At 41.8% G+C, this 20366-nt stretch overlaps 1 protein-coding gene across 2 annotated transcripts in view; it reads left to right on the top strand.

The window, feature by feature from the left end:
* The first annotated feature begins 857 nt into the window (after positions 1-857).
* The window catches only part of CUNH1orf87 (chromosome unknown C1orf87 homolog), a 64378-nt gene continuing 44869 nt past the window's right edge, over positions 858-20366 (top strand). The window contains exons 1-4 of one of the 2 annotated variants that reach the window (XM_027852791.1): positions 858-937; positions 2765-2978; positions 13131-13332; positions 17604-17744. In XM_027852791.1, coding sequence (XP_027708592.1) covers positions 2872-2978; positions 13131-13332; positions 17604-17744 — 450 coding nt within the window. In that variant the 5' untranslated portion in view covers positions 858-937; positions 2765-2871. The remainder of the gene's footprint in view (positions 938-2764; positions 2979-13130; positions 13333-17603; positions 17745-20366) is intronic. The other variant, XM_027852792.1, reaches the window with a different exon arrangement.

The raw sequence follows: 20366 nt of genomic DNA, 5'->3' as shown, positions 1-20366 counted from the left end.
TTGATAATAACCAGGGAAAGCCAAAAGCAAGGGAGAGAGGGAGGGGCACCAATAGCTGGATAGCTATTCTAGAGTCAAAGGTAAAGAAATCAGGAGGGAGGTTTGGAACCTAATCACCCAAGGTCATAGAGGTAGGGAGGGTACAGTCAACTCCTCTTATTCCTGCCCCAGCTCCCCCCCACCATTTCCCAAGGTACCACTTCCCTCTAACAACCGATAGGCTGTTCTACTTCTCCAAATACAGCTACCCAATGGGTAGCAGCTGGGGCGGTCCAAGGCTGTCTGGAGGTGAGGATGCAGGAACTTAGAGGCCTCGTGGCTTGTTTGAAGGATTTCAGGATACCTTGGAGAGCTTTCCAGGCCCCGCATCTATCTGTGATGCCTTTGGGAGTGGTCCACCCAGTGTAGCCATCCCTCCTGCCTCCCCCCCACCCACACTTTTAAATCCCACCTGGATCACTGGCTGTGTGGCTTCAGACCAGTGAATTAACCTCTCTCCAGGTCTCAGTTCCAGACCTACAAAATGAAGTTGGACCGGCTAGCCTCTAAGGTCCCATCTGCTCTACATCTTTGATCCCTAAGATTCCCCACCCCAAAATGGGGCGCCCCCTCCACCTTGCCGTAAGCACAGGGCTAACCTTTCTGCAGTCCTGCAGGGGTGAAGAGGGGGGAGGGGTGGTGTAGCCTAAGCCCCATCAGCCTAGCCCAGCAACGGGCTCCCGCGTCCTTAGCAACCTGAAAGTGGGGCGGGACAGGGGGCGGTCTCGGCCGAGTCTTGTGAATCTCTGCACCTGATTGGTCCACACCTCTCCTCCCTACGTTTTCCTCCAGGGCTCTAGTCCGTTTGACTCCACCTTCCTACCTGGCTGCAACTTTTCTAGGGTACCCAGTGGAACCCTCTCCTCTCCGAGCATCCTGGGCGCCAAGACCTTCATAGGTAAGCGTCTGGGGATCCAGGGTACCCCCTTGGTGCAGGGAAAGAGCTGAGACTCTGGGCGATTTCTGTGCTTAACCTTTTTCAGCGGAGACGCAGCTTAGCTCAGAGAGCCAGCTGGAGCCAGGGGGACCTGGGTTCATATCCCCCCTCTGGCCCATGTTGGGTCTGTGATCTTAAAAACTTCTTAAGTTGTCTTCTAACAGCTCCAATGGTAGGGGATTTTCCCGAGGAAATCAGAGGTCTGGACCAAGAAAACTTTTGGGGAACACCTGGAGAGGGTGAGCTCCTGGGGACAGCCAGCCATCTCCTGGCTTTCTGCACTTCTCCACAGCTCCTTCCAAAGTTCTAAAGTCACTCCCAGGTTTAAAGGCATTCTACTCTAGAACCCAGGCCTCTTGGGTTCCTGGATGTTCCATGAAAAGAAAGATACTCCATCTGGAGGCTCCAGGCATTTTCTCTGGCTGTCTCCCCCACCTCCATGCTTAGAATGCTTCCCCTCCCCAACTCTGACTGCTGACCTCACTGACTTCCTTTGAGTCCCAACTAAAATTCCACCTTCTACAGGAAGCCTTCCCCAACCCCTCTTAATTCCAGTGCCTTCCCTTAGTTCCTATTTATCCTGTCTCCCCCATTAGATTGTGAGCTCCCTGAGGGCAGGGACTGCCTTTTATCTCTTTTAATATCCTCAGTCCTTAGCACGGTGCCAGGCACACAGTAGGTACTTAATAAATGTTTATTGATTGGTTGATATGGGACCAGGTGCTGGGCAAGAAGGGGACTGGCTGGCAGGGGGAAGGGGGAGAGGAGGAAGAGGGGGACAAGGACGTAAATCTGTCCTTTCTGTGCCTTAAACAAACAAACAAACAAAACACTTTAAAAGAAAGGTTCTTTCCACCGACTACACCCCACCACAAGAATTGCTCAGTGAACACTAGATGGTTTGGAAATTGGAAGGAACCAGATTAAAATGGAAAGAATGTGAGATTTGGAGTTGATGCACCTGAATCCAAACCAAAGTTCTGCTGCTTACTACCTCTATGACTTTGGGCAAGATGTTGGACTCTCTGACCCTCAGTATCTTCCTCAGAAAAATGTTGGCATAGATGACCTCTATATTCCCTTCTAGCTTCAAAGCTTGTGACTCTATGATTCAGTGTTGGCAGTATCTGGCCAGTCTGTTCCCAGGTCTCCTTTAGCTGGTATTGACTTTGCTTTAATATTTGTTTAGGAGCAGGCAGGGTAGATTTATGAATCTTCCCGTACCCATTCCCCACCCCTACCTGTCCTATTTCCTAGGTTACAGAAAACTTGCAAAGAGCCTTTAATGTCTCTAAAGAGACTCTAAAAGTCTGCTGGTCTTGTCCCTTCCTTTCATACTTAAAGGAAAAGAGTGCTAGAATGGTCATGGTCACACAGCTAGTAGGCATCAGAGGCAAGATTTGAACCTAGATCCTTCTGAGTCCTAGTTTGGCTCTTTTTTATCTGAAACATCAGACAGCTTCTCTGTCTTGCACATAGTAGTTAATAAATATTTTTAAAATAAATTAAATGGATTAGCATCATGGACTGAGATCTGGGAGGGACCTCATACCATCCCTAGCCCTGGCCTCTCTTTTTCCATAGGTGGAAGCAAAAAACCCAGAGGGAAGTGAATTGTCCCAGGCTATATACACAAGTAGTATGGAGCCCAGCTGGTATTTGAACCCAGCTCCTCTGACTCCAAATTCTGCTCCTTCCATTCCAACAGGCTTTGGATGGCGCTGGACAAGAAAGGGACAGACCTCTCTATTTGAATTATGCAAGTAACCCCAGCTTTCTTCTTTGCAGTGGAGGGAAAGCAGCCTTGTTATAGCCCTTGGGAAGCTCTGAAGCTCCAGACTGCAAATTTCCAAGGGCAGGGCTGTAGGTGCCTAGTGGGGACATTCCGGAAAGTCATGTCTTCTTCTTGGGACACCCCCTATCGGAGGGCTCCAATGCCTGAGACTGTGGTGAAAATTATTGGGAGTAAGCATTATCGATTTCTGGTGGAAAAGCCAAAGACGTAAGTTGGGGGTTTGAAATATGCTTCTGTTAGGCTTGGGCTGAATTTAATAATGAGTTGTTACATACTTTGGAGGAGATGAGAAAGGAGTCCTGAAATATAGATAGATAGACAGATAGAGATGGATACATAGAGATACACTCAGAAATAAATATAGATATAATACACTATATAGATATAGTGTGTAGAAATTTTTAAAGATACAGATATACTCATATCTATATATTTATCTGTCTATATGAGTGTACCTCTACCTATCTATCTATCTATCTATCTATCTATCTGTCTGTCTGTCTGTCTGTCTGTCTGTCTGTCTGTCTTTGTGCAGTTTTAATCTATTAAAGCAATTAAAGCTTAAAACTAGACTAAGCAATTTGGGCCCATCTGATAACCTGAGAATGCCATTCATGGAAAATCCAACCAGTGACATAAAACTGTGTCTCCTCAATAGTTTGGAAAGGGGCAGGTGAAAGGGGAGAATGGAGGGGGCAGGAACAGAGGGAAGGGATTCTTAATATTTTTCATTTTTATAATTCCCCAAACTTCGTGGAAGTTTTCTTTTCATGATATGTCAGGTTAACACAAAGGGACTGGAAATACAGGAAGGGGCAGGTTGTGAAGGCCTTTGAATGCTAAACAAAGGATTCGATATCTGGTCACTGGAGCTTATTGAGTATTGAGGGTAGGGGGCATGCTATGGTCAGACCTGCATTTTTTTCTTTTATGTATTTATAAACATTCTTCTACTCTTAATGTTGATCTTGAGGTACATGCCTATATTTCTGTTCTCTTAGGGATTAAGGACCAACCTGTCATTTCATTGGTATTTGAGCCCTTAGAGAAGGAAACTCCCTCTACCAATACAGGTTGGCACCTTCTCTGCTACTTCCCATCTTAGAGAGATGCCTAGAGCACCAAGAGGTTAAATGACTTGCCCAGGGTCACATAGTGAGTATCCTTCAGATACAGTACTTGCACTCTGGTCCCCCTGGTTTCAAGGCCAGTTGTCTTTCCAATATATTATGCTGCCATTTGTTCCAAGGAGCAGATATTATTAAACTCCTGGACTCAACATAACCAGCAACAATGTCATCTACAAAAAGATCATCTGGAGAGCTTCACCATCCACAGGAAACCCCCCCTCAAACTTGTACTCTGCAGTGGATATCCTCCGTCACTCCAGAAACTAGGGATATATATATACAAAGAATTAAACAATTCTTTTTTTTACAATTAGTAATTTTTAAAAAATCTATTTTTTAACATTTTTAAAACATCTTTTGAGTTTCAAATTCTCTTTCTCCCTTTTGTTCCTCCCCCACCCAATGAGAAGGCAAAAAGTAGGATAAGCAACAATAATGTAAAACATTTCCATGTTAGCCATGTCACACCAAAACAAAGGAAGAAAAACAAAGAAAGTGAAAAAAACTATACTTTAGTCTGCACTCCGAATTAATCAGTTATTTCTCTAGAGGTGAATGACATTTTTCATCATGAGTCCTTTGGAATTGTCTTGGATCTTTGTCTTGATCAGAATAGCTAAGTCATTCATGGTCTATCATCACTGTGATATTGCTGTTATTGTATCCAATGATCTCCTGGTTCTGCTCACTTCACTTTGCATCCGTTTATGTAGGTCTTGACATGTTTTTCTGAAACCATCCCCCTCATTATTTCTTAATTATGGCTGTCCCCTAAAGATCTGTTCAGTATCTTCTTTTTACTTTCTCACTTGGTGGACTCATCAACTCAAATAAATTACTTTATTATTTCTGTATATTTGTGACATGTTGAGCTTGCCATCCAGATGGAATTGCCCAGTAAGCTCCTGTTGATATGGGACTGGAGCTCAGAAGAGAGACCAGCGATGGATATATAGATCTGTGAATCAACTGCATAGAGATGATTGAACCTCAGAGGACAGGATTATAGTTCTTCATGGTCTCTACACTCAAAGACTCTCCAGGTTGGGTTTCTATCTCATCCTTCTAAACTGTAAGCCCAGTGTAGGCAGGAACCCCATGAGGCTGAGAATTTAATCCAGGTCATACATTAATAGAATCACAGAATTAGAGCTCCAGAGGACTTCAGACATCATCTACTCCAGCCTCCTCTTGCTATAAGGGAAAACTGACCAAGAGAATTTAAGTGATTTGTCCAAGGCCACATAGCTAGCATTAAGCCCAGGATTGTTTAACATACAATGTTAACTCCAAAAAAAAAAAAAAAGGTCATCTAAGTTTCCTTGCTCTGCCCATAGTAGGCACCTAGTAAATGTTACTTGAACTTGGATTTAGATACATTTTAAAAAATTATTTTTAAGAATTACAATGGGAAAAATGTACTCATTTTTGTTTTCAAGCAAGTTTTCCTGAAGGTCACCCCCTTTCTGTAGATAATAAAACCAAAAAACTGAATAGATAGATATATTGTTTAAGAACTCCTAGCAAATCTATGTCACAGTCAAGTTAACTTGGTCTCCTCTCAGTTTCTGACCTTTGAATTTTTTTTTCTACCTCATCATATGTAGCATGGGCTCTAGGGCTACTCTCCCAACTCACATTGGACTAACAAGTTGGTTCCCTAGAGGATGACTGGCTATTTATACTCTTAGGGTTCTAGGGATAACCTTGAGAGGTTAGTGGTGGTTGTTTTCTTACATTATAACTCATGAGCCCCCATTGATGTGCTCTCCCCATTATCACATTATATCAACTAGCCGGCTAGACAGACTTAACTAGGTTTTAGAATCATGTATTTAATAAGGTGATATAGTGATAAAAATTAGTACAAAGCATCCCCCCAAACAAGAGGCTTATTTTCCCACAGGCACACATTGAATCCAAGAGAAACTAGGCTTATGCTTAGATAACCCATAAGGCAAAGTGGTAAGTTATAGTTCTTGGTTGCTAGAAGTCATTTTTCCCCTTTGCAGGATCCTCATGAACTTCTCCTGGTATTGCTTGTTTAGGGTACTCAAAGCTTCATTTTTTAAAATTGTGTCCAGTTTATCCTCAGTTCCCAAATGGCAGATGCTTCCACCAGCCACTGCTGTTCTGAGGATACTACAAGGATGACCATTGAAAAGATCAAAACCTTCCATCCTTTTAAGGTTCCCAAGGTCATCCTCTGTTAAAGGAGGAAGGAAGGTACAGAGATTCTCCTGTGTTCTCCTCCAAGTGATTCCCTCTTAGGACATAGCTCAAAATGTTCTTTATAGGCTTGCTTGCTACTGGAATTCCTGATTTCAAACTAGCTTCTCTTTTCATCCAAGCTCCACAGAGTATAATCAGCTCTTCAACCAATGTCAGGTCTTCCTGACTCCAAATCCAGCTCTCTGTCCACTGCACCATTTATATACCAGTGTTCTGCTTGGGCCCAGAGGTCAAAACCAGAAGCAATGATTGGAAGTCATTTATGAAGTTATGGGTAGATCTATCCCAAAGTATAAAGTGAGCTGCCTTAAGAAGCAGTGAGTCTGATCTGTTGAGTAGATAAACAACATCAGCCACAGAATAAGCCTATATCAAGTAATGTCATGCTAGTGTCCTGTGATTAGTACTGATCATCCCTAGTTTTCTTTCTTCCTCTTCACCATGCCTGGCAGGTGATCACTGCTATTCACATGAAGGACCCTGGGCACTGTGATCAAGTTCAGTCAAAAAACCTTTATTAAGTACCTACTATGTGTCAGGTCCTGTCCAAAGTGTTGGCTATACAAAGAAAGGCATACATACATATATAGAGAGATTATTATATATACATATGTACATACATGCACCTGTATGTGTATTTGTATGTGTATATCCATCCATATATGCATGTATTTCTTTTTTTTTAAAGAAAGGATAGGTATTTGGATTATTTTATCCCATCCAAAAGACAACAAGAACATCAGAATCCCAGAACTTGAGAATTAAAAGGAAAGTCAGGGGCCAGTCCAAATCGTGCCCCAAAATGGAATCTCCACCAGGACACCCCTGAGAAATGATCATCTGGCCTTCACTTAAAGACCTCCCCTGAGAGAGACCCCCACTATCTCTTAAAAGCACCCATTCCTCTTTCATAAGCCCTAATTTTTGAAGATTTTCTCATGACAAAAGCCCTAATTTTCACTTTCACAACTTCCACCCCTGCCTTTTCACCCTTCTATATGCTGAAATTAGATCCCAATTCCAGGCTTTGGCAAGAATACCATTCTCATTCCAGAAGGCACTGGGCACATTAGTGGGGGCAATTGGAAATTGGTGACATAAGTGTTTGTTAAAGTTGGCAGACCTTTATGGTGGCATCTGGTGACCTTTTTACTGCCCCCACCTAGACCTTTCCAAGTTTTATGTTCTGTGGGGGGTGCCTCAGTCCTTTGGATAGATACAACCCACACTGCAGATAAGCAGTGCTAAAAAGGCCAATTTGCTGGAAGATTTGGGTCAGGCCCACAGTGGGCTGGTGAACAGTTGGGCAGGTCTCCTTTCTGAATCATCTGGCATCTTCATCATCCTCCTTCATCACTCTTATCATTGGATGGCGTACGACCAAGCCTGCTGTCCGTTACTATGGAAAGTTGGCTATGTTTCTGTTTCCAACAGGTCTAGCTGTTGCTTTTTTCATCTTTTGAAACTGTAATCACTACTTTTCGTCAAGTTAGACATGAGCATAGAGGCAGCAGCAATGAGAACTGTGAGCTTGTGAAGAACACTGTGTGGTGTTTTCGAACTGGTTGTTTTAATGGCAGACACACAAAGCTTCTGAGCTGGGGAGGCTTTTGCATGGTACCAGCGCCCACGACACACCGCCTCCACCTTTTTTTTTTTTTAAGAGTGTTGTTGTTTTGAAACAGATTTTACTCTGAAGGTATAAGGGGGCTCATTTTGATGTGTGTATGTGCGTTTTATTTTAATCACTGAACAGCTCTCATTTGGCAGATGGGCATCTATGCCCAGATCCTGGAGGCCAACTTCTGACCTGAGACTCTTATTCAGAATTCTTCTTCCAAGGGTGAGGGAAAGTGATGGGAAGAAAGGTACTATGCCCATCTCCTCTTTATCTAAACTACAGTGTTCCTGAGGCCTTCACCATAAAAAGAAGGCAAAGTTGTAAAGCCATTCTATAGATCTGAGTAGCCCCACCTAACTCCCACTCCCACTCAAAACTAGGCTCTCTCTCCCTCACAAGGTTCTAGGGGTACCCTTGAGGGATTGGGAGGATACTTCTCTAATACTAACTGCCTCAAGCCCCCACTCTGATGTTTTTTATCTAATGTAAACCACCAGTGATTAGTGCCTCAGTTTTATTTAACTAATTAAAAATCAATTTAGCTTTTGCAAAGGGATATTTAGATATAGCAAGAACAGATTCAGAGTCAAGGTATCAGTGTTGATCTAAGTCTTGTCCCTGATAGTTTACTGTCTACATGACCTTGGACAAGTCACTTAACCTCTATTGCCCTAAATTTCCTTATGTTTGGAAAATGAGGGGCCCAAACTAAGTGGCTCTAAGGTTTTTTTCTAATTCTTAAACTGTTATCTTCTGACCTGCTGGGTAGAAGGCATTGCAGGCACATGAAAGCTAAGACAAAAATTCCTTCTCTCAAAAAGCTTTCTGTCTAGTAGCAGGTAGGAGACATGTGCATAATTGATGAGTCAACATGATTTCTTCAGTTCTCACTCTGTGCCAGGGACTATACTTCTAGCTGGGAAAAAAAAAGAAAATGAAACAGTCCCTGCCCTCAGAGAGCTTACTTTCTGTTGGGGGAATCAACATGTATACAAACAGGTGAATACGAAAAAAATCCAAGATAACTGTGGAGGAGAGAGACATTAGCAGCTGGAGGGACCAGGGAAAATGTCATTTAGGAAGTGGAATTTGAGCTGTGCCTTGAAGGAAGCTAAAGATGTCAAGATGGAGAGGTGAAGAAGGAGGACACTTCTGGATAAATAACTAGAATATATATTGGAACCTGAAAAGTGTCCTGAAGCTGTCCAGAGAATGAGGAAAAATAAAATGAGGGATTTGAGGAGGGAGAGATCCTTCCTAGTTTCAAGGAGTCAGGGAAAGCTTCTCAGAGGAGGCACCCTTTGAGCCTTGAGTACCAGTAAGGAGTTGGAATACTTCAGGATAGTATGAGTATGGCATTCCCTGGCGTTATCGTGTTCAGCTGGATGATTTTAAGAGGATAGTTGAAGTGTTATGTACAGGGGCAATATAACTTTATTTATCAGAAAACTAGCCTGCTTCAGTCTGTATTCAATCAATATCAGTTCTTTCTCTAGAGGCAGATAGTATGTATGCTTCATCATGAATCCTTTGGGATTGCCTTGGATCACTGTATTGCTAAGAATGGCTAAGCCATTCACAGTTCTTCACTGAACAATATTGTTGTTATTGTATTTAAATAATGTTCTCTGCTTCTGTTAACTTCACTATGCATCAGTTCATGTAAGTCTTTCCAGGTTTTTCTAAAATCATCCTACTTGTCATTTCTTATAGCGCAATAATATTCCATTACAATCATATACCACAGCTTATTTAGCCATTCCCCAAGTGATGGGCATCCGCCCTTTGATTTCAAATTCTTAGCCACCATAAAAAGAGCTGCTATAAATATTTTTTGTACAAATAGGTCCTCCCCCACCCTTTTTTGGGATGTCTTTGGGATATAGACCCTGCAGTGGTATTGCTGGATCAAAGGATATGCATAATTTTATAGCCCTTTGGGCATAGTTCCAAATTGCTCTCCAGAATGCTTAGATCAGTTCACAACTCCACCAGCAGGGCATTAGTGTCCCAGTTTTCTCACATGCCCTCCAACATCCAACATTTTCCTTTTGTGTCATATTAGAAAATCTGATAGGTGTGAGGTGGTACCTCAGAGTTGTTTTAATTTGCACTTCTCTAATCAATAGCGAAGCAATACAACTTTAAAAGAGGATGGCCTGAAAGAACATGCCTTATTTATTTGCCTATTTACTCCTTTACTTAATATTTTAAACTTAAACAAAAGAAAATGGGTATTTCCATAATGGAACATAAAAAGAAAATTATAACGTGAGGAGGATCTGAGTTTAGATCCTGTCACATACACTAGCTGCATTACCCTGGGCGAGTCACCTAACTTCTCTCAGCCTCACTTTCGTCACCTGCAAAATGGGCATCATAGTAACACTACCTACTTTGCAGGGTTGTTGTGAGGATCAAAGGAGATAACAAGTGCATAATAACATATAACAATAGATGCATAAGTAAAGCACTTCACAAACCGTTAACAAGCTACATAAATGCGAGCTATTATTATGATTATATGATGACAGAGATAGTTACCTGGGGAAATATGGGTTTTTGTGAATTTCCCAGGATCACACAGCCTGGATGTATCAGAGGTTGGCCTAGAACTCAGGCCTTCCAGGAGCTAAGCATGGCTATCTGTACATTAGATGATGCTGCATACAAAGTGAATGTAAGGATTTTGGTGATGTGGGTGGGCAGGCGTTGGGAAAAGTACCACTGGCTGCTGCCAGGGCAGGTGGCACTTGAGTTGAATTTCCAAGGTTACAAGGCCAGTATTCCAGGAGCAGAGAACATTGGGAGCAAAGGCAGAAGTGGACAGGGAATGATGGGGAGAAAAAGAGGGGTCAGCCCAACCCACATTCACAGCATACGATGCATTAAAATGAACAGACTTTAAAGTTTGCAAGCAAAGGCTGAAATGTAGCAGGCATGGATGTGCTAAGCTGGAAGGGTCCTATTAAGAATTTGCAGCTGTTTTTTAGTCAGGCTTGACTCTTCTTGAACCCATTTGGGGTTTTCTTGGCAAAGATACAGCAATGGTTCTTATTTCCTTCTCCAGCTCATTTTACAGATGAGGAAACTGAGACAAAAAGAATTAAGTGACTTGCCCAGGGTCACAAGATAGTGTCTGATTTAAATATTAATTAATTAATGTTCATATTAATAATAGCAACACATTAGGCAAGGCACTTTATGGTTTGCAAAGCTTCTTCATATAGTATTCTCCTTTGGTCCTTAATATAGCCCAGAGAAGGGAGAATAATGATTATCTCCATTTTCCTGATGAGGAAATTGAGGCTGAGACAGGTTAAGGGATCTGCCCAGGATCAAATAGCAGAATTCAAACAATAATAACTAGCATTTACATGGTACTTTAAGATGTACAAATTTTACAAATTTTTTTACAAAATATTTTTACAAATTTTATGAATTCTTTACACATTTTTTACAAATATTTTACAAATATTATCTCATTTCCCCCCACAATAATTCTGGGAGATAGGTGCCATTATTAACCATATTTTGCAGATGAGGAAACTGAGCCCAGAGTCAGCTAGTAAGTGTGTGAGGCTGGACTGGAATTCAAGTTTTCCTGACTTAGATTCTATTCCCTGTGGCACTGAGCTGGGCTTCCTGGCACTGAGCTGGGCTTCCTGGGTTCAAGTCCATTACTCCGTCTGCTATGCCTCTGATACGATGGTACTGATTGCGAAGAGCCTTAAATACTAGTTTAGGGTTTATTCAGTAAGCAAGTGGGAGCCAATGAAGATCTCTGAGCAGAGGAGCACCATGTGGAGTTCTACATAGAAGGAAAATCAGCCTGGCAAAAACAAAGCAGACCTCTCATGAGTCTAGCCCTATATGAACTTAATAAATGCTTGTTGATTGATTAATTAACTTAAAGGTATCCCATTGCTGGTCTCAGGATTTTAAATTTCATTGCAACAATTCCACTGTGTAACTTATTTTGAATAAGGTTTTCAAATCTGAAAAATCATTCTTTTGTTATTTTTAAAAGGTTAGCTTGTGTTTTTAAGTGTGCTTTAAAAAATGTCTTGGGACCAAGGTGTTATTATGAGAATATATCTTTGGCCTCTTAATGGGTAGCAGTTACATTCAATTTAAAGAAATTCACTTTACAGCCAACTTTCCCAGAATACACCTTTTCCTGTAAAGGGGGGTGGTCTGGTATTGGTTTTCTGATGGGATTTCTGAATCTGACATGAAACCGTGATATACCACAGTTAATAATAATAAGGATTATTATTATTCTAATACTTCATATTTACATAGCACCTCAAGGTTTACAAGTCAAGCATTGTATGCTTTAGTGAGTTATGTGAGTGCAGCCTGGTATGAATTCTGTTTATTAGGTGTAGGGCAGTGGAAAGATTATCATACTACAAGTCAAAAGATCTGGGTTCCATTCTCTTCCTTGCTATGTGACCCTGAGTAAGTCATTAGAGCAGTGAAATGTTTCCTCACATCTATAAAGCAAGAATGGTTAACTCTTGCTCCACTTACCTCATTGGGTTATTTCTAGGTGAACTCTTTCTACAAAACATTACAGAAATGTGATTTATTCTTAGCGGGTGGCATCCCTTATGAGGAAGAAAAAAGTCACATTTTTACTTACCCTGGTCTTCCTAATGAAGGGGTAGGCACCTCTGGGCTCAAGGGATATTCTCCCCTTCTCATTTCAGCCTGAGGGGAGAGAGTCTCAGGGAAACGCCCTGCTTGGAAAATAACAAGGAAGGAGAGCTGGGGAGAGGGCCAAGTGCCAGTAATGTCTTAACTTTCTCCCTTCTCCTGTTACAAAGATTGCTAATAACTTCTAGGCTTTTAATGAAGAAATATGATTCCTCTTTAGAAATCTGTGTTGACTGACACCTTACTGGAAATGACAAGAAAGGTAAAAAGGTGTCTTTCTTTTTCTTCCTTCCTTCCTTTCCTTTCCTTCTTTCTCCCTTTTTCTTCCTTTCCTTCTCTTTTTCTTTCCTTCTTTTTCTTTTCTCTCCTCTCTATCATTCTTTCTCTCTCCTTCCTTCTTTCTTTTTCTTTTTTCTTTCTTTCTTTCTCTTCCTTCCTTCCTTCTTTTTCTCTCTCTCCTTCTCTCTTCCTCCTCTTTCTTTTTATTTTTTATAAATTAAAAATTTGTTGTGAGAAGATAGTAGTGAGAAGATAATAGTAGAAGACCTATCTGCAAGGTCAATGGTCCACAGAGCAAATGACAACTGTTTATTTCCTGAGGGCCCCCATGTCCCTTGATACTTCTCATGGATGATATCTTCACTGTGTTCTTCAGGGCAGTATATACTTAGCCGTCCTTTTTGATTGTTCAAGGTCATTGATGTCTTCTCTCAGTCAGGTGAAGGAGAACACAACCACCAAAGTTCAGCCTGAGCTGGGGCCATTGGTACCCCGTCATGGAAGGCAGTTGGGGGAAAATCCACCAGCTCTCAACAGTCCTGCTGATCCTAAAGTCAAATTCAACCCTGGTTGCAGAGAGCAGAACAAAGGTGGAAAGGAAGAAGACACACCTGTCCTCGTAGGAGCAGGCAGTGGTGTGAGTAATTAGAACAATGATTGCTTTTTCACTTGTTCTTGGGCCTCTGATAGGGGAAAGGAAAGGAAACTGGCAAGATGGCCGTGGAAATTGATGTATCCATATTCATTTGTGGCATCACAGGATTCAAAGCTGGGAAAGATTAAGAGAAAATCTAATCCAAACCCTTCATTTTGTAGGCATAAGGAGGTCAAGTGACTTCATCAGATCAAGGGATCATACATTTAGAGTGAGAAAACTACCTCATAAATTTAGAGCTCGGAACATTCTTCATCGTTTTATAAATGAAGGAACCGAGGCCTAGAGACAAAGGCTGCCTCCCTGAGATCATACCGAAAAGAGCCCAGGCTCATATTTAGAGAGCAGGAAGGGACCTCAGAGGCCAACTAGATCAACTTTTACAGAGAAGGAAACTGAGGGCCAGGGAGGAGAAGTTGCACACATGGTAAGTGTAAGAGGTTTTGATTAGAACTCAGGTGCTCCAACTCCATTGCCAGGGCTCTTTCCAATACACCTGGTTGATTCACAGAAGTTTGGAAAGTTTAATTGACAGGTTAAAAGACTAAATTGACAGGTTAAAAGACTACTAAATTTTCTATAAATGTGCAAAAAAAGGAAACGTGACTTCCTCTAGCCTCTAGGTTTGGGACCATCCATCTTAGCATCAAAAAACAAATGAGCAAATAATTCAGAGTAAGGCCCCAGCACCTCAACCATGCCTGATCGTGCCTGATCTCAGACCTGAGCAGGATGGAGCTTGGTTAGTATCTCTATAGACAATACCTGGCAGTAATACCAGGTGCTGCAGGCTTAGGTGAGAACAGGGGGATGGAAAGGTCTGGGAAAGTATGAGAAAGGTTGTCATGTCGAAGGGATATAAAAACCAAATCCAAAAGTTGAAGCCCTCGAGGATTTTACATCCTAAGAATGAGTCTGCATTGATAGAGTGCCAGACTAGCCAACCTTATAAAAGCCCTTCATTGTTTTCTTCTTCCTTTATTTTTTCCTCCTTTTAAGGAGAGACATGGAATCAAGATTGCTACAGAGAAAATCAAGCCACCAAGCACTTAACATTTATAAGTGCCAATTATGTGCCCTGGCACTATGCTAAGCCCTGAGAATACCAAGACAGGTAAAAGACAGTCCCTGCCCTCAAAGAGCTTATGATCTAATGATCCATCCTTTTATTTTACTTTGACCCTGAATAAATACCTGGCATAGTCCTCTAACCATCATTATAATAGCTTACATTTGCATGATGCTTTGAGGTTGACCAAGTGATACCCTCCAAGAAGCCCTGCCAGTTAGGTAATGAAGGTATCATCCCCATCTCACAGATGAGGAAACCAAGGCTCAGAGAGGGATCCAGGGGATGACAGAATTATCCGTCCATCAAGAAAAAAAAAACAACAAGTATTTATTAAGTGTTTTATATGCCAAGCTTTGTGTTAAGCACGGGAGATACAAAGAAAAAAGTGAAAGCAGACCCTTTCTTCAAGGAACTTCCATTTGTTACATTTCTATTGTATTATATTATGTCATGTCATATCATATATAATATCATATCTTATATAATATCATATATCATATTATATTACATCACATTATGGTATTGTATTATATTACATCATATTATAATATTATGTTGTATCATGTCATATTACATCACAGCTCTAGAGGTAGAAGAGACCTTAGAGTTCATCTCCTTAAGTCCCTCTTTGACTATAACAACATTAATATTAATAACAATGTAACCATTTACATAGAACTTCAAGGTTTGCAAAATGTTATCTCATTTATTCCTCACAATAATCATGGCAAGCAGGTACAATTATTATGTCCATTTTATGGATAAGGAAGCTGAGGCTTAGAGAGGTTACATGCCTTGCCCGGGATCACATAGCTACTAAGTGTCTGAGGCATGTTTTGAATCAAGGTCTCTGTGACTCCAAGCTCAGCCTTCCACCCACCCTGTTACCTCGCTCAAAGGTAATGTAAATAATAAAGGACAAAATGATCTAGTGGATAAAGAGTGGGTATCAGAGTCAAATAGACTTGAGTTCAAGTCCTGATTCCAAAACATACAGACTGTGGCTCTGGGAAAATCCCTCAACCTTCATTGCCCTAGGCAACTCTGCAAGACTATAAATTGCACAACAGTGGACAATCAGCTCAAGTAGTAGGAGTTTTCTCATTAGGACTTCCCTATAACAGTGAGGTCTCAGATCCAGAATCAAAGACAGGTGTGTGTGTGTGTGTGTGTGTGTGTGTGTGTGTGTGTGTGGTAGGTGACTGCCCAGGTGTGGAACCCAAATACTTTGACCCCAAAGCTATTGTAGGTCATAGGTAGTAAGAAAGCAATGGGAACCACCATTTAAATTTGGTTCTCCTGCCTCTTGCTACCTGGCATTTTCTCTAGCCTAAAATGTTCTCCCTTCTCATCTCTGTCACCTGGTTTCCCTGGATTCCTTGAGTCCCAGCTACAATCTCCCTTGCACAGAAAATCTTTTTCTATACCCCTAGTGCTTTGTCTCTGTTAATTATCTCATATTTATCCTGTAAGTATCTTATTTGTACATATCTGTTTGCTTGGTGTGCCCTCCATTAGATTGCAAGCTCCTTGAGGGCAGGGATTGTCTTTTGCCTTTTTGTACCCCCCAGTGCATAACATAGTGCCTGGCACAGAGTATGTGCTTCATAAGTGTTTATTGAGTTACTGACTTTCAAGACTTTGGACAAGTGTTTTAATGTCCCCTGAACTTAGTTTTGTCATCTGTGAAATGAGATGGTTGAACTAAATGGCTTCAGGGGTCCCTTCTAGCTCTATTTCTGACCCATAATCATATGGTTCTATGACTACAAGGACAGAGGATCATAGGACCGGAGACTTACATCTGGCACCTCATTTTACATAAAGGAAAACTGAGGCCAAGACAGAAGTGACTTGCTCAAGGTCACACAGAAGTAAGTAGTGGAGACCGGATCTAAACCCTAATCCTGTGACTCCTAATTAAGATTGAGGGAGAGGGCAATTATGTAACATGGCAGACAAAGATGAGAAAATGCAGACTAGGAGGACAGAGTTCAGGAAATGAAGACTATCAATATTGTCATTGAACAGGATAGGAGAGTATCTAAACACAGAGCTCCGTCAAGTCTTCTCTCTCTTGTTGTTCCTAAGGCTCTTCTGAACAAGTGTAGAGGGTCAGGGAAGTGACTTATCCACCCTCACACATCTGGAAAGTGGCAGAGCAGGTCTAGAACCTAGGCCCCCTGACTGTGAGGTCCAGAGCTCTCTCTGCAATGCCCCCTTGTCATCTAGTTCTGTGGATTGTGACAGAGGCTTCTTGTCTCCTCCCACAGAGCCTGGCATGTTTTGAGCTCCGGGGGTCCTTACACAAGGCTTGGCAGTGCTGACATTGAGCCCCCAAGCCAGCCTCAGTGTGATGCAGGGTGAACTCACTAATTAGCTTTGTCTGTGGGCAACGCTGGTGATGGTCCACCAGATGGCAGGCACAGTTGTCTGGGACAGGAGGTGAAGGTATCGGGTGTGGGGCCCTCATTACCACCATTGGGAAGCAGGAGAAGGCATCCTGCTAGAATTAAAGATGTGAAGAAATCACAGAAAAAGCATTCCAAACCCAGCTTCCTTATGCTTTCTAAATCAGCATTGCCTGGGCTGGGAAAAGGGTGGTGGAGCTCAATCCCTGAAATTATTCGAATAAGGACTCCAGATGATGGATGATCTCTCTTGAAGGGTACCTGTGATGCTTTCTGGGATTTAGAAAGGCCCTCTGAAGATTTTTCATTAGATGTGAAAGCATCATTTGAGTTTTGCAAACTGATTCATAGAATGTTAAAGCTAGGTGGAATCTTCCAACAGAGGATGTCACAGCTGGGAGAAACCTTGGACCACAGAATGTTGGAAAATGTTGGAACTGAGTAGGACCTTGGACAGGGAACTCAAAACCCACGATGAAATAGTCACAGCTCCAAAGAAGCTTAAGATTCATTGCGAGGTTGGACTTGATGACCTCAAAGGGCCTTTCCAGACTCAAATCTATAATTCCTATGACCTATATGATTTTAGATCTCCCCGTTTGTGCTAGATGCCCTTAAGTCACAGAATCCTCTGACTGAATGACCCCAAGGTAAGAAACACACCTGATATGAATCTTGATGCCAAGGCCTGTAAATTTGCAGCCAGGAAGGTGCATTTAAAAAGACATGAACTCACCTCTTTTCTTCTGCTGTTGTCTTTTCTCTGTCAGATTCTAAAATGGGCAAATGCTCAGTGTAGCTCCGTGCCCTCGGGAGACCAGTCGCTGTCCTACCTTCATGGCCTCCCCAAACCCAGCCCAATAGATTGGCCCTTGGAACACATGTCTAGAAATGGTCCCGGTGGGCTCAAGGTATCTATATTGGAGTGGGGTTATTTTATGGTTATGGAGCAGGAAAGCAAAGGTAGAAAATACAGGTAGAAGGTGTAAATCATAAGAACATAGAATTTAGGGTTGAGAAGTCATCAACTCTAAGTTCCTTGCTTTATTTTGTTATTAAAAGGTTTTAAATGCTTTTTGCTTTTATATCACAGGCATTTATAGATTGACCTCTCCCTATCCCCACCCCACCTCTCATGACCTTCTTGCTTCATCTCCTGACTCCATCATCCATTTTCACCAGCTGTCCTCCATGCCTGAAATAATTCCTATCCTTCTATCCCCCTCCTGGCTCCTCCTAGTCTCAGTTCATATTTTACCTTCTGTTAAAAGTCTTTCCCATTTTCTCTCAATGCTATTGCCTTCCCTCTGAGAATGCCTCCAATACACCCTGCATGTATCTGGTATATACATAATCATTTCCATGTTGTCTTGTCCCTCAGACTTTGAGCTGTTTGAGGCCAGGGGCTATTTTTTGCCTTTCTTGGTATCTCTAGTGCTTAACATATTGCCTGGCATGTAGTAAGTGCTTAATAATTGCTTATTGACTTGACTCACTCTCCCAGAGAAGCCTTGTCTTATAAAAAAGAAAGTATTTGACCAAAACCAGCTGCCACAGCTACAGCCACATTCTGCCCTGTAGTCCCTTACCTCTCCAGGAAATGATGTAAAAGGCATTTTTCATCTCCCTTTTGGGGGCCAAGACTAGCTATCATGAATGTACCACATTCAATTTTATTTTAGTGATCTTTTCAGTTTTACTGTTGTAGCCACTGTATGTATTATTCTCCTGGTTTTACTCTGTATTAATTCATTCAAATCCTGCCACTCTTACTTTGCAGGACCTGTGATTTCAGTAGTCCGGTGACTTCTCATGTTTTTCTGAATTCCACCAATTAGTTGTTTCTTACAACACAGTTAATATTCCAGAACATGTGTATGTCACAGTTTGTTCAGCTATTCCCCAATGACTTTATTTCCAGTTTGGTTTCTCTACCACAAAAGTGCTCATATGAAGATTGTTTTATACATGGGACCTTTATCTCTTGGGTATATGTGGGATCACTAGTTCAAAGGGAAGAAACTATTAAGTCTTTTTTTTACCTAAAAAAAAAAATTCAAATTGATGTCCAGAATGGTTGAACCAATCCACAACTCCATTAACTGTATTTTTCTTTTGGCTGACTTTGGACAGCTCCTCAAACATTAACGGTTTCTATTTTGTCAGCTTATATGATTTGGTGCATTCCTTTCATTTTACAAAGGGAGAAACTAAGACCCAGAGAGAAGTGACTCCCCCAAGGTCATACCTGTAGTAAGCAGGAGAGCTGGCATTTAAGCTGGGTCCTCTCACTCCAAAAGGATGTAGGCTGTAAGACTTCATAGCATAATAGAGCAAGTTTTGGAGCTGGAATCAATAAGATCTGAGTTCAAACCTTGTCTCTTATATTCTCTAACTCTGTGACTATGGACACATCACCTTTCTTCTCTGAGCTGCAGTTTCTTCATCTGTAAAATGGGGCTAATAACACTTTAGTACCAAATCAGATCATGTCTGAAAAAAAAGCTTTGCAAACTTTTCAGTGCTATGGAAATATTAGTTATTGTTATTATTTAACACTGGACTGTATTGGCTTTCATGATGGTGAACAGAGAGCACAAACCATCAGCGGACTGATTCAGTGGGTTGCCCCAGACCAATGCTTTTGGTGATTCTCTCAGTTTTTCTCACCGGGCTGAACTTTGGAAGCCCAACTCCCTAGTCGGGGGAGGGGGGAAGAGGGGAAGTGGGTGAGCAGATATCAAACCTTGGGTAAGCAAGCTCTGGTGCTTCCCTCATCCCAAGTGTAGGAGCGTGGTAGAGTCAATATAATATTGGGCTTGGGATCAGAGGGTCAGGGTTCAGTTCTCTGATCTGTCTATATGACCTTGCCCAAGTCAGTTCCTTTTCTTTGCTTTAGTTTTTTCACCCATAAAATGAATAGATTGATTAGATTGTTGTAGAGAGGATTCCTGTTCAGGTGTGACCTGAGATCATAGAATAACAGATTTATTTCTGAAGGAGATGTTAGATGCTGTTGAGTCCAGTCTCCAATTCTGAGGAAACTCAGGCCCAGTGGGGTTGTGATTCCCCAGGGTTACACAGCCAGTAAGTTTCTGAAGCTGGACTTGAACTCATCTTCCTGACTCCTTCCAGGGATCTACAACATATTAGGTATCCACTGAGGTCCCTTGCAAGCTGAGATTCTAGGAATTTGTGATTCTGTACCTAGTTCATACTTAAATCTGAAAGGGAATTTGGGGGCCATCTCGTCCAACCCCCTCATTTTACAGAGGAGGAAGCCAAGGCACAAAGAATGGAAGGGACCTACCTGTGGTACAAAGTACATGGCAAAGGCATGATTTGAACCCAAATCTTCCAATTCCAAATCCAGTTCTCTTCCTGCTACACCGTGAGATAGTCTCTAATATCTTCTCCAGCTTAACATCCTATAATTCTCTAAGATGGGAATAATTTTCATAAGGTTGTTGGGAATATCAGATAAAATAAGATATGAGGAGAGCAGTGTAGGACACAAATAGCATCCCTTTTCA

Source organism: Vombatus ursinus, unplaced genomic scaffold, assembly GCF_900497805.2.
Source record: "Vombatus ursinus unplaced genomic scaffold, bare-nosed wombat genome assembly UNPS02009824.1, whole genome shotgun sequence".
NCBI classification, from domain to species: Eukaryota; Metazoa; Chordata; class Mammalia; order Diprotodontia; family Vombatidae; genus Vombatus; species Vombatus ursinus.
The sequence above is the reverse complement of the archived record's forward strand: the minus strand, read 5'-3'. Positions and strand labels throughout refer to the sequence as shown.